The 14,745-nt window shown below is 39.2% G+C and overlaps 1 protein-coding gene across 1 annotated transcript; it reads left to right on the plus strand.

Moving 5' to 3' along the window:
* The first annotated feature begins 1,014 nt into the window (after window positions 1-1,014).
* MAP9 (microtubule associated protein 9) lies at window positions 1,015-14,053 on the plus strand. Its single transcript, XM_086612392.1, has 11 exons — window positions 1,015-1,071; window positions 2,070-2,166; window positions 2,671-3,114; window positions 3,974-4,227; window positions 5,051-5,109; window positions 5,639-5,804; window positions 6,909-6,998; window positions 7,699-7,860; window positions 8,291-8,436; window positions 9,172-9,304; window positions 13,931-14,053. The coding sequence occupies exons 1-11, from the start codon at window positions 1,015-1,017 to the stop codon at window positions 14,051-14,053; spliced, it is 1,731 nt and encodes a 576-aa protein (XP_086468518.1).
* The last annotated feature ends 692 nt before the right edge of the window (window positions 14,054-14,745 follow it).

Genomic DNA, 14,745 nt, shown 5'->3' on the forward strand with positions numbered 1-14,745 from the left:
TATCTGTATGTGGTCCTGAAGTTGACGGCTTTCTTTTGATGCAAGAGATCAACATTCCCAGAGCATCCTGGGGTTTGGTTGCCTCCATCACTGCTCACACAGCGGACAGATGGTCTCTAGACAGCCAGCTCTGCAGGGACGTGTGCTGCTGGGCAAGGTGCCTGGTCAGCTGGGGCTTGGTGCTTGCTGGGTGTGTTGCACAACCACCTCTAGGGCGAATAAGGAGTGTTAGAAGAGGTAAGCATCGGGTGAATTACTTTTACGCCACTGTCATTCCTTCATCTCTAAAATTTCATTAATGCACAGGTGCTATGAGATTTTTTTTGTTTTCTAGAGAGCACTGAAATGCGTTTGTACCTTACGGAAAGCCTTGCCCATGTCAGCACTTCAGTGGGAAGTTTTGGACAATCACCTCATCATGAGAGTGGGGTAGAAGAACCTGTGTCTCTCCTGCCTCCTGCTGCAGTGACATGCCCTGAGTGGCACAGGCGGACATGGCAGTAACAGCTGTGTGGGTTATACGGAGCCTATGGGCACAAATAATAAATCCTGTCGACTTCAGCTGGCTTCTGCAGAGCACGAGTGCCGTCTGACTTGGGCCCAGGTACGAGAGTTGCTCCTCAGCGCTGACAGACGGCCCCGATCTGGGCGCAGACGCGCCTCTCCACTGCTGTCCCCGAACGCCTGTGCATGCAGCTGTGGAAAAGAGACGGCCTGGAGCTGCGGGGTGAGAGGCGGGAGCTCAGCGGTGTAAAACTCAGAGCGCCATGACGGCCGGTGCCCACCAGCCTGCAGCCGCGGCCTGCAGGCACGGACGCCCCGCTGCCGGGTCCCGAGCCGCCATGACGGCCCCGCCCGCCCCTTCATCGGTTTCGCCGCCGCGGCAGCGTTGCCAAGCGACGGGCAGTGCCAGGCGACGGGGCAGTGCCAAGCGACGGGCAGCGCCGCGGCGCGGCCGGAGCCCTGAGAGGGGCAGGCGGCGACGGTGCCCGGCGGGAGCGAGAGGCCGCCGCCATGGCGGGGAGAGTCGGCCGCCGCCGCGGGGCGGTTGCGCGGCGCAGCGCGGTGCAGGTGAGCGGCGGCGGCGGCGGCGGCGGCGGGCGGCGGGCGGCGGGCGGGAGCGGCGGCGGTGGCGGCGTTTGTCTGCAGAAACAGACAAACGTTCTACGACTGCGAATAGAGTGATTTGCTGATAAAGACAACACACAGGAAAAAGCCGATTTGCTCTCTAAATGAAAGCGGGGAAGCAGGTTCCCTGCTGTGTGCACCCTAGAAGCGGCTCCCCGTAGGTAACCTTGGAAATAGCGGCTCTGAGATGCGAGCAGCCCGGCTTCCCGCTCCCGGCAGTCCTGCAGGATGGCTCTGGCCAAAGGGCCGGCGGTGGCCAACAGCAGGTGCCTTGGGAGGAGCGTGAGGCCCACGTCAAAACTGCCGCCCCAGCGCGCGCCCAGAGCCCGCAGCAGTTTTGTGGCTCAGGCTTCCAGTCTGGAGATCCCGACGCATTCTGAAATGTGTTTTTCATGATAAGTAAGGCAGGTGCTTTCTGAACGCACGTAAACATGTCCTGCAGCAGGGAGTCCGATGCAGAGCGGTGGCTTAGGTGTAGCTCATCCGTTGGTCTGGACCTGCCACCTGCCTCAGGCTCCTGTAGTGCAGCGGTCAGTGAAGAGGCAGTCCCTGATCGCCTTCGCTGTCGCGCGTGACCGTACAGACCTTTTCCTCGTAATCTTGTCGGGCAAAACTAGAAAAGGGGGAGAAAAGTCTCACATGATGATACAAAGTCATTATGGCCAAAAGTGGAAGAAAGATCTACAAGGTACGTTTCTTGTGAGGATGACATATAAATTAATACGTGGAGAGGTGTTTCTTTTTAACACAGAAAAATTGGGGAAACAGGCATGGAATAAACCCACTGTATTCTACTCACCCTTCATATTAATTTTCAGTTTAGCGGGTTAATCTCTGTTGCTCAATTTTACTTATGTACGTGTGGGAAGGGAGAGTTAGTGCTGAACTTGAAGTACGGAATCTTCCCTTCTATGTAAATACGATTTGTGAAACCATTTCAGGATGAGCTACAAGAAGCAATTTCTGCTCCTGCAGCAAAAAAGCAAACAGATGAGTACTCAGACGACTTTGAGACCGACAAGGATGGCGTGTTAAATGGTAAGAGAGAATTATTTTTCCTTGTGTTCTTCCCTTTCTTAACTCATTACTAGATCACAGAGTATCTCTGTGACTCAAAATGATTTAATGTTCCAATATTTCATATTTTAACAACTTCTAAATCACTTAGTTCTCCTTTTCAAAGTTAGGAGCAGAATTCCCAGTGAAATCAGTGGTAGTGACAGCCTGCTAGACCAGACATAGCCTGTGCTGTTTCCTACAGTTGTGATGCCCAATGTTATTCCTTGGCCATATTGTTTACACTACACCGGGATGGGATGGTAGCGCACAGTAGTGTGAATGAAAGTGGATGCGGGGAGAGGAAGTAGAGTAAGGATCTAGTTTGATGGCTTTGGGGATATCAGAGATGCAGAAAGAGAAATGCTCAGAGACTTAAGTCAGGAGAGCTTTCTACGAGAAATACTTTTAAATTACAGAGATATAGTTTGCATCCCATTTTTTTCCATTTGTCCTAAACGAAAGCTGGTAATGTGCTGTTTTCAGGTGTTGAGGAAGAACTTAATAAAAGTAACTCAGGTACTGAAAGCACTAAGAAATCGGTTGCTGTTGAGAGTCCTCTCTCAGATGATGATGCTTCACAAAAAGCAGCAGATTTGGAAAAGGAAGCTGCCGATGACTTGACTTTATCCTTTCATGAGAAGAAGCTTCAGCAAATAATGCTTTTAGAAAGTGAAAACATACAGGATGACAGAAAAGATGATGAAGAAGAATGTTCGGAAAGTCAAAATGCGGGTGGTGACAGAAAAACCAATGAAGAGTGTTCAACTGGTGAAGAAATAACATGTGATAACAGTAAAAGCGACCACTGTGATGATTTGCCTATTTGTGAACTACAGAAAAAAAGAAATACACTTCTACTGACACAAGAGGAAAACAAATCAATACCAAAGCCACGGGTGCACAAACCAAGAAATGCTTCAACATCAGGTGAAAGCATGTGAATGGTGCTGCTGCTGTTTGCGTAGCCATATTACGATATTTTGAAAGTGTTGTTATTTGGAGTATTTTCTGTGTTAATAATCAGCTGCTTTGGCTTTCAGGGAATTTATTTAATATTCTTCAACAAATACCTGTTTTGATAACCTCCAGCTGCCAGGCAGTAAACTGAACCAGGGTGGAAGACTGTAATTTGGAATTTACTATAGCCTTTTTTGGTCTCTGTCGGAATTGTTTTACAAGTTTAGATCTCTGCATTAATGGCAGTTCAGATCTGACAAAAATGGTTTTTTAGTCTTACTAAGAAAGGGTTTCATAAATGACAATTCCACCACTTAGGCATACATTTAAATTGATGTGATGTTTTGTTTAAATCCCCACTGCACAATCTTTCCATTATCTCCTTGTGTGTCCCACACCCCTGCAAAGCACCACACAATGAAGGTAGTTTTTCGTTACCCAAATTGTCATCTAGACTTCATTAGTAGTTTGCTAGATGCCAGAAAAGCTCTGACTGTGATTGCAATGGCTCTTGCTTTTGGTTTCTGCACTAGAACTGAACCATCTGTGGGTGGGGAAACAGGCAGGAAGATTTGCCTTTGTCATACTGTCACATTCTATGACGTTTGTTAAAACTTCAGTTGCTGCTCCCGTCTTACATTTAAATACAATACAAGTGAATACTTTTCCTATTAGTCCATATAGTTCTTAGACAGAAGTAGATAGAAATATCTCCTATCAAATTTAATAATATATTTCATAAACAGATGGTTTTAGTACAGACATAATAATACTGAGAAGCAAGGAAATTCTTGTTAATGTGTCCTCTCATTCTTTTTTTTCCTGTTAGGTGAAGGTGAGAAGATCAGCACCAGTGACTTGAAACCAGAGAGCAATAGTAGAAAATCTGCTTCTGCAACAGAAGTAAAGATGACCACAGTATATGAGAAAACAAAGAAATTAGTGAAGTCGACAGGTGACAGTTCAGATGAAACGATGAAAACAGTGAAAGGGCAAATAAAAACTGATACAGTACAGGAGGTATCAGCAAATGGTAAATCTGAGCATGAGGAGGAAAAGAACACTTCAAGGGACTCTGTCAAGGTATTATTCATATGCGTTTTTACCGTTGTCTGAGACCATGTCCTAGAAGCATGGTGAAAAGTTTTGTAAAGTTACCATTGGTACCTTAAATGTGTAGAACTCTGCTTGTAAAGCTGACAGTTTATCTCTGGCTTCTTTGAAGTTCTATGATGGTTTTATGGAAGATGTAGAGAATATATTTTGCACTAATCATTTAAGCCAGGTAAAGGTAGTATTGAAATGTGTGTTTTCCAATCTTAATGAAACACCCTTACCCAAGTGAAAGTGTCAAATCTCAACTATATGGTTTATGTATTGTGTTCAGTGTATGGTGGCAGAGGATGAAATCCATGGTGTGACTTGAATAATCGATAAGATGCAAAGCACTTTATGCTTTATCATAACAAAGAAAATATACAGATACATGTAACTGTTAAAGCTAAGAATTAAAAACAGTTAAAAGAGTGTTGATATAATAGGCAAACCCACTGCCCAGCTGGGTTCTTTTTATTCCTTTGGTATTTCTCAATTCTAGACTGTATTTTTACATAATACAAAGAAACATTTCTAGATGTCATTCCAAAAAGATACAGGCATTTTGAAGTCTCGTTGGTTGGTTTGTTGAGTTTTTTCACTTTCTTACCCCTTTCTAGAGTAGAGTGTCTTTCTTGCATGTTTTTCTAACATCATAGAATCATAGAATATCTGAAGTTGGAAGGGACCCATGAGGATCATTGTTTGCAAGTCCCAACATCCTTGTTAGCTTGTAAAAATCTGTTTCATCCCGATCCAGTTCTGTTGATGGAGAGACTCTATAATTTTACTTTTCCTCTGTGTTTCTTAGAAAGTAGGTGAAACAAAGGAGAGAGTTCTGCAAAACCCGACAGCTTCTTTGGCTGACAGGTAAGATGCTGTGTATCACAGTCTGCAGAGTGTAAGATGCGTGTAAGTACCCTGACAATGCTGCTTCACTCTTGTTTTCTGTCAGCATTGTCTCCACTGCTGACAACCTCTGACCATCTGTGGAAAACAGTTTAGAGGATGTGGTGTGTTATTATAGCCCTTGCTCAGGGTCGTATCAGATCAGACTCCCAAGTCTTTTGCCGGTTTCTATGATGAGTGTGTGTGACTGGATCCAACAATGAATCCAGTCCATGATGTCTTTACAGGTTTTAAGCTGTTTTGTAGATGAAAGTATAAGGAAATTGTAAACTTTCTTGGGCTGAGTAGTGTCTTGCTTTGGTAATAATAAAGCCCTCAGAAGAAAATGAGCTGCTTCCTCCTCTCCATTTCCCCTATCCACAGCCAAGCACATGTGAAAACAGAATCACAATAACTTTTGGTATACACTGAAATAAAAGGAACGCTACTTGGTATCAGCTGCAATAAATGGAAAGATCATTAATATGTTTATGTCTTGGTGTTTTTATAGGTCTCTGCCTTCTGCACACATAAAGAAGAAGGCGAAAGCTGTTCCATCAGCTACATCTGTTTCATCTCAGTATCTGGGAACATTAAAGGTGTTGGAGGATAAACCCATGCAGAAGAACGGTGCAGAATTTGAAAAAGCAGATAGTTTACGAGCAGCTGTTTTCCAGGTAGGTCTTAAAAACAAACGAATGAAAAACGAGCAAACCAACCAACAAACAAAACTATACAACTAAAGGTCCTCTTAAAGGAGTCAACACCTCTTATCTTCTTGAAATCAGTATTTCTGAGTATATTCCTTGCATATTATCCTGCGGGCTATGTCTTTTCATCAAATTATGAACTAGAAAGCTAGATGAGAGGGGCATAACATGGTTCATAATTTATTGTGTCAGGCTGGTTTTGGACACATATAATATTTTCCTTTATTTCTAATTTTTCCCTAACATAAGTAAGTGTGTAGTTTAAAGTTTCTTTTCCTGGTATGTTCTATTCAGTTAGCATTCAGGAAAAGTGAAAACAAGTCTAGTGTTCTCTCCAGAAGGATAATCTGTGTGGATTCTGTGTAGAATTTCACGATGATTAGTTTGTGGGTTTCAATAGATCTTTGCTACTAACCTGTGAGAAAAATTTTCATTAACAGATGCTGCTCATATTGGTATGTGTTTTTAATACTTGTTATGGTTTTAGAACAAAATTGAGAACCTCAAATCTGTATTTATATTGTTTCCATAAATTTCAAAGGTAAAATAGGCTTCATTTAGGACACTTGTGTCTCTAAGGAGCATACCAAATATATAATTAAACTTTGAAAATTGAAGCCTGCTTCTGCAAATGGCTAACAATGCTTTATGAATGCCTGAAATCTCTCTCTTCCCAGCTGGATTTTATTCTCTTTAATTACAGGTATTTGCAAGAGAGATCATAAATGTAAATAATATTCCTATATACCAAGTGATGAGAATCTTTATTCCATTCTTCTTTTTCTTTTTTTTTTAATGCTTATTTTTTTAGTGTTTGTTTAAAGATCTTTAAACTTTTTTGCATTTTGTATCTATGCTTTTAGAACCTTAAACTTTTTTGATCACAATGTTTGTGTGATCACAGCTTAGTCTTCCACATGGGGTAGTTATTTAGATAGCACATGGAAGAATTAAGAGTAATTTTGGTGGTCATTGTATTGGTGGTGCTCTAATAATATTTGGTTGTTTTCAACAGAACTTTTTTAGTTAAACTTCAAAAGGACTTTAAAAGTCTTCTAATGATTCTTACAGAATTGGTTGGAAAAGAAAACAGCCTTTCTACGGGAATTAAAGAGAACTGAAAAGAAGAAAGCTGAAAATCTAAGGAACGAGATTGAAAAGGTTTGTTTACGGTCTGGTTTAAAAAGAAGCTGACAAACTATAATTCTTTGAAGTATGCTTACCTGTGCTTTCTGCCTAATTACATCACTCCACTATTGTAAGGCATCTAAGACGTCTGGTGAGTTGAAACAGTAAATGGCTTGTCCTACTTGTTACGGTTGCTGTAAAGGTTGTGTGGCTGATGCTTCCTCACACATTTATATAAGGTATGTTAAAAGTGTGCCTCTTACATTAATTTTAAGGTTTGTTTACAAAGACCTTGGCATGCTCGACCCTTCAAGTGTTAAGTTTTAATTTGTCATCTGTTAGAAAATGAATTTGCTCTGTATCTCAAGAGATGTTTATCTACAGAGGACTGTATTTTGAGTAGTCCATACGCAATTCTTAGATTTGGCTTTTTAGTATTTAATATGTTTTACTTCTAAGCATTTAACATGCTTTTCATATTCTTCTACACATATTTCACGGGAGTAGTTTGTCTCATTCAATGAAGGTAAACTAAAAATTTATATAGAAATAAACCTCTCTGTATAGTTCAAATTTAATTTTGAATATGACTTAGAATGTAGTCTGCAAATCAATTTCCATTTCTTTATTGCTCCATCTAATCCTACGTTTGACAATGAGTTTAAAGCATACTTTTTCAGTTTTAGTTTTATATTTAAATGTATTTAACTGTAGACTGTTATTTTCAATGTAGAAAGAAGCTATTAAAAGAGAGGAAGCAATGGCATCTTTTGAAGCCTGGAAGAAAAAGAAAATAAGAGAAGCAAAGCAGTTAAGTGAAAAAAAGAAGGCTGAGGAACTTAAGAAGAAGAAAGCAGCAGAACCGTGTGAGGAGAAAACAGAAGCAGCACAGAAGGTGATGTGAAATATGTACAAAAATGTGTATCGGATATGGTTCAGGAGATTGAGAATAATTTTCATTAATCCAGCAAGGGATGGAAACAAACTAGATTCTAAAATGTAAACATGGTTAACTTTTGAAGAAAGCTCACGTTAGATTCTGTTCTGTTGGAAGTATGTAATGTTTACATTTGCACAGAAACAGGCATTTCATCCATACTTGAATTCTGTTAGCCGAATGTAAAATAAACTCCATATAAATACAATGGCAATGAACTATTACTTTCTGGGACACAGTGATACCCACTTCTGAGCAATGCTACAAACAAATATTCCAAAATTGGAATGTATAGAAATCACAAAAAATAATACAATAAAATAAGCAAGTGGAGTATGGACAGAAAGGTGAGGGGTAAGATTTCTAATGTATCTGTTGTTTTCCTTAGGCATTCGAAAAATGGAAAGAAAGAAAAGTGGAATATTTAAGAGAGCAAAAGAAAAAAGAGAAACAGTCTGAAAGAATCAGGAAGATGAAAGAAGAGGAACTGGTTGCAGAGAAGAAGAGAGACAGCATTTCAGCAGTTGAAAAATGGTACTACTCCACTGGGTTTTAGAGTATCGTAGTCTCCCAAATCTTTGCATATAAGTGCGATGGGTCTTCTGTGAGTGTCTGATGCGCTTTTAATTGGGAGACAATGGCATGCTTGCGATCAGGCTCTTCAGGCCCGATGGAGAACAAGTGTAAGAATGAGGGCAAGCTGTACAGCTTCTTTTAGTTTGGTAGCTTAAATACTTTCCTCCCCAAAAGGCTACTGACTAAGCCCAGGCAGAGATACTGCAACTGAGAAACAAGATTCTTTGAGCAGTAGAATGTCTTATGTGATTCGTCTCATTACTAAGCCATAGGAAGGAAGGTAAATCTTTATCTTAAAAAGTGGAACGGAGTGTGTGAATGTAGATGTATTCAGAGTAAATGAGATGTGTCTGCTGGAGAAATTCTTTGTTTGTTTTACAAGCCAAGAGCTTTCACAGACCATGTGCAACTTACTATTACCCACTGAAGTTTCAAATCTAATTTTTTGTATGACACCAAACAGGGGAGAATGTGGTACAGAAAAGGTGATGCCTTAACAGATAGAATAGTAGGTTCATTTATACCTTGGTGATATAGTATGTAAAGATGGACTTGGAAGATTTTGTATGCATCTTCTTGATCTTTTCTTAAATGCATAAAATATCTTTTTGGACTCAATTTAGTTAATCAGCCAGAGATGCAGCGTTTGGTCTCTTATGTGGTGATCTCCTGTTCTTCCCTCTCACTATACAGGAATGCAAAAAAGGAAGAATATATGAAACAGAAGAAAATAGAAAAAATCCTAGAGAGAAGAAAGGAACAAATGCAACAGGCAGAGAAGGAATTAAAAAATGAAAAGGCTATGGAGGAATATCAAAGATGGCTGGTATGTTGTTGTTTTTTCACTTTGTCAAAACTGAAAAGATTAATGTAGTAATGAGTGTGAACACTTTTGTATTGTAATACTCGTGGTTTGTCGTGCCGTTATGAGAGAGGCCAGATGATGGCAGCATTATATAGCTCGTCCCCCCAAATTCTTGAGTGCAATGGTGATAAAATGCAATGGGCTTGATATTTAGCGCATGTGGAAAATATATTCTCCATGCCTACATGTCATAGAGTTTTGAATTTCATGCTTAGTCTTCGTTTTCTGACGTGGAGCAACCATCATCTCTGAAGGGCCGACTCACCACAGCACAAAACCTGCAGAGATAAGCAGCATCACCAGCTGCAACACTGAATGCATGTACATTCAAGGAAGCATTTAAAGTGAAGGCTTGTATACCTTAACATTGATAAAAGCACTTGTAATGAGGTTTGGGATTATTTCCATTTACTGGAAAGGGTGGAACTCTGATGCTCCCGATTACATTTTTCCTACAACAGCATGCTTTAGACGCAGTTGTTAAGCAGTCAACTAACCTAGTACTCTAGTCCCAACAAGGCAGACTTTTTCTTCTTGCTACAGAAAGACAAACTAGAAGAGAGATCACTAATATTCTTAGTATATTATTTCAAATAAGAGGATTTTTGTTTGAAGGGAGGTAAAATAGGAATAATATAGTAGGAAATATTCCAATATGTTTTCATTAACATTGAACAGAAATAAATGTGTAAATTCATCCTCAGCATTCCTGAACTAGGTGTCGACCATAATGCATGTTTAAAACAGACATAAAAATCTCTTTGTAGTTCCTCTAAAATACAAGAAACATTCTGCTTTTGGGTTAATGCACATTAACTTATACTTTTAGAGGTCATAGTATGAATGCTTGATAGCATAAGTGCGTAGAGAACACTACTTTTGAAGCATGAAAATAAATTCCCTGAAAAAGGCTATTAACACCAGTAAAATACTAACATAAAAAGCATAATCTTGTGCTGAGACACTTTAGTATTGCTGAGGAAATTTAAGCTTCTGATTTTTTTCTTTCTTTCATAGTAATTGCCTCTTGCTACTCAGCAAGTACTCTTCAAGCCAGTCTAGACATTTTGCTGGATAAATGATCATGTTTTACTTAATACATACTACCAGTGTCTGACACTTGTCATTGACTTGCCCCTGTTCTGAGGAGTAGAAAGTGGAGAACAATCATGTAGAAAGTCTATAACGACAGATCAGTTTAGTTTCTTTTTTTTTTTTTGAGATAGTAGTCTTGATACCTGTTTTCTGTAGAGAAAAGCGAGTATGCTAGATGTGATATGTTGTCCACTTTATGTGGTAAACACTAACCTAGTCTGAGTTGATGAGAACTGCAACTGAAAGGCTGCTTTCAAATAATTCTTGAAGATTAATGTAGTGAGGTTAAATGCCCTAGAGCAAGTTTGCAGTTTTACCTTGAGGTTGAGCGTGCTCAACACCTATTTTTGGCATTCTAAAGCTGTTGAAGAACATCAGGAAATGATGTACTGGATGAGTCTCATGGATTTGTTGCTTTTCTGGGTTAGAAACAGCTGACATGGGTTATTCATTTCATGTGGTGTAATAAGATCTATCTGAAAATACTTTCTATACTGAAATTTTAATCTTCTGGCATTGCAGTATGTTAGAAGTAAGGCTGTTATTGTTATTCCTCTTCAATGTTGCAAGTCTTCTACACTATCTAAAATTCAATTATTATGTGGCAGGGCAGTCATACTGCTAAAGAATGTGATCTTCCCAGAATTTTTTAAGCGAAAAAAGTCTTCATCTTACTACGCTGTTGAGTAGGAAACTTACACAGAGAAATCAAGCCATACAATTGAGTTGATCTAGTGTATGATGAGCTACAGTTATGGTTTTCATCTTTCACTGTTTCTGTTACTCTTCTCCTGTTAGTGCAAATAACATCTTGTTTATCATTTTAGGGAAGATTTATATCAGTTATGTCTTGTGAGAATGTGAACTGTGGTTAGGACTATAACATAAAAAACTTCTTGTGTGTTGAAGGCAGGGAAGAAGCCAGTAAGTCTTCATGTCAAATTTAATCTTTTAAAACCCAGTTGAACTAACTCAAGACTTTTTCCTTGGTGGTGGGATTCATTCATGAAAATTGGAGCTTCAGACCCAAACGTTCAAAACTGAGACTTGAATGAAAAATCCAAAGCAACTTTCATTCCCTTCCTGAGTGGGTGTATGTTTTGTCTTTGGTTTGGGTGTTTCATACATGAGTCTCCTGTGCAACACGTACTCAGTAAAGAGTGCTTTATAAACATAAAATATGCATATTTTTGTAACACGTGATTTCTCAAATAATTGCCAATACTGGTACCATAAGTCCTATTTTTAATGAGTTTTCAATTATCTGACCTGATGTCTTTGAATGTCAAATACAGATTCAGATTCTAATATTTGTAGAATTTGATTACATTTTTGTAAAAACAAAATGACTGAATATATGCGAATACTCCAAAACAGGAACATGAATCATATATGTGTTCCATTATAGAGCACATTCTTCCCAAGCTCATCTTGTCATCTTTTTTGAAAAGTATCACTGGTAATGCAGACTTCTTTCCCTTTAGGGTACTAACCCGTTCTCTTTAAGAATTCCTGAAAAAAATATCTTGAACTTGTTGTAAAGACCCAAAGCCACTAGTTGTGTTCATCCAGGGATGATCTCTATGGAAGGAGAAAGAAGGCAGAAGGGTAAGATGATAGAGAAGGGTCAGAATCTTACATTGCCACAAGCCCAGTTTGTCTCAATTACTCCATATAATCTAGAAAGATACAGTTTGTATGGAGAGAGAATATTTTTTATTCTACTAACTGTGATGAACTTTTGTGTCGCTTATTTTTGTAAAGAGCATTACTTCTCCATGCAAACCTTGCCTTGCTTTTAATCAGCTGCACTAGTAATAACATGAAATAATTCTGTGTTTATTTAGCCAGACCAGACTTTCCTCACTGAATTGGATGTCAGATTTATGTTAACAAAGACCTAACGGGCACAGATTAAAATCGTATTGATAGGGTTGATGTTTCCATGCATGTTAAGCTTTTTTAAAATTTTTGTGCATACCCCACGTATGGCTAGCATTAGTACAGTTTGACTGCTGCGTACCTGTAAAACAAGAGAAAACTTACACTCAAGCTCCCTTTTTTATAATCACAATTCTACCTCCATTTACCAGTCTACTCTCTTAGCCACAGTTACCTCACTATTTCTCTTCTCACTTGTGAGTAACAGGCAAATACTGCTAAGATCTTGGGAATCTGAGGATATACAGTGTCTTTCAGAGGGACAGGATGATGGGTTATCTGAGAGTGCCAGTAATCTTACGGCTATCTTGAAGGAGCATTACTTCCACTGCAATGCAGTTCATACATGTGAAAATATGAAACTTTAATGGTACTTCAAAGTACTGGCTGATAGGCTGCAAAAGAGGAAAGGACCAAGGTTGGATTTGGCGCAATTGGTGATGGTTTTCAGCCTGCGTATCCACATTGTGTCTTTATTACGAATAGTGTGCATGCCAGTTGTTGGCCCCAGGCATGAACGCACTGTTCACATGCCAGGAAGCCAGCTGCTCAAGGACCTTTTATCCACCTGTCCAGTGGGGCACTGTAAGTCATGCTCTGGTCCATGATGTCAACCTTGATTCCACCAAGACAGAAATTACTTTAAGTCAGTAAGTGGCATGCTTGAGCATGCACCGCAAACCTGCAAGTATGAAACAAGGAAAATTTGCACCTATGAAGAACTCTCCAGTGTACTAAATTGCTAATGTAGATGCACCCTTAGATGCTGGTCCTAACCATGGTGAAGTGGCAGTCACCTTTGCAAAGAAGAGTGCTTATTTTATATAGAACAGAACGATATAAAAATTAAAAATTATAATTGCAAATTATTTTTTGAACGACGAGTCTCTTGAAAATCATTAGATAATCAGGCACAAAAAGAATATTGCAAGTATTTTACTCATCCTTCATCATCCTAATTGTCCATTGCTGTTTGAAACTATAGAAAATCTCATCAGAACCTTGCAGTCTTTATCATGTAAGTTAGACGGATATTTGTTTACAATTAAATTGTTTAATTCCCAGTTTGTTCTAGTACATGACAAGTGTGGTTTATTAAGTACAGAAAGTTAAAAAGATGCATCAATGTTCTCATGTAATGAGAGTAATATATTTAGCATTGTGGTTTAGGTATCCTCTTAAAGAAAAGAAGTAATTAAAATGAGACTAATTGTGTGCAAGACAGATAAAATACCTAATCCACTAGGCCTTCTGTTGGGCTTTTTGTTTAGACAGGGCACAAAACCAGCCCATCCTTGGGACAGTCACCTTAATCATAAATGTCATCAAATGTGCAGCCTCTTTCGTTGCGTTGTGGAATGTGACTGAATAACTAAAAGAGATGTGCCAAGTTCCAAAAGGCAAATCTCCACTGCATGTTAACTTTTCATTTTACACAAGAAAGCTATAACAATAGTTGTAACTTTTATGGTGGTGGAGCTGTTTTTTTGTTTGATTGGTTTGGTTTGGTTTTTAGTGTTGTTTTTTTTTGACACATCTTTTTATTCTCAGGAAAAGAAAGAGAGGAGAGAGCGGCTTGAGAAGAAGCAAAAGAAATTGCAGGCTGTCCCTGTGAATGAAGCACCTTCTCACTGGAGTCCACCTGGCAAAGTCATATATTCAAGGAATTACTGAGTAGTCTATTTACTTCTATGAGAAAAGTTGTTCCACAGAGTTCTGACAATGTCTGGTCATTATTTTAATAACAGATTATTTGTGTTCAATCTGTAATAGATGTTGCGTCTTTTTGGTCTCTGTAGTTTAAATAGATGAGCTGTCTCTTTCCATTGCTTTAAAAATGTATTATTTTTTGTAATTCCACATCTTAGTTTTGCTAACTCCTGTGTTACTTCATTGCTTCTCGTTGATCATCGTTGTAGGTCCCTTCCAACTGAACTGTTCTATTCTATTTCTATTCTATTTCTATTCTTTTTGGTGAAAGTGTATATTCAGAATACATAAGGCCGGACTCTGGCATTTTTTTCCACCCAAGAAGTAGCAGTTTACTTAGCAGAATGGTTATGTTTAAGTTAGGAGGCCACATTGCTGTTCAGTGTAATGAATGACGTAATGACAATCATTACTCCAAATGAATGGTCACTTGCAACTAGGCATGTTTGGAATCAGGGAAAAAAGAAAATACTCTCAAGTCTTTCCATTCAAAACGGTTTTAGAGCCAATCTATTTATAGACAACTAAATGATGATGAGCAGGAGACAAATGCAGTGTTCAAGAAAAGGGAAAACACAAGCTGTATGTATGTACGTGCAGGATGCAAGGGCAGTGAGTCCGGATGATGTGTTTAAATTGCTTCTCTTCCTCCATCT

This window comes from Tauraco erythrolophus, chromosome 5, assembly GCF_009769465.1.
Source record: "Tauraco erythrolophus isolate bTauEry1 chromosome 5, bTauEry1.pri, whole genome shotgun sequence".
Taxonomy (NCBI): Eukaryota; Metazoa; Chordata; class Aves; order Musophagiformes; family Musophagidae; genus Tauraco; species Tauraco erythrolophus.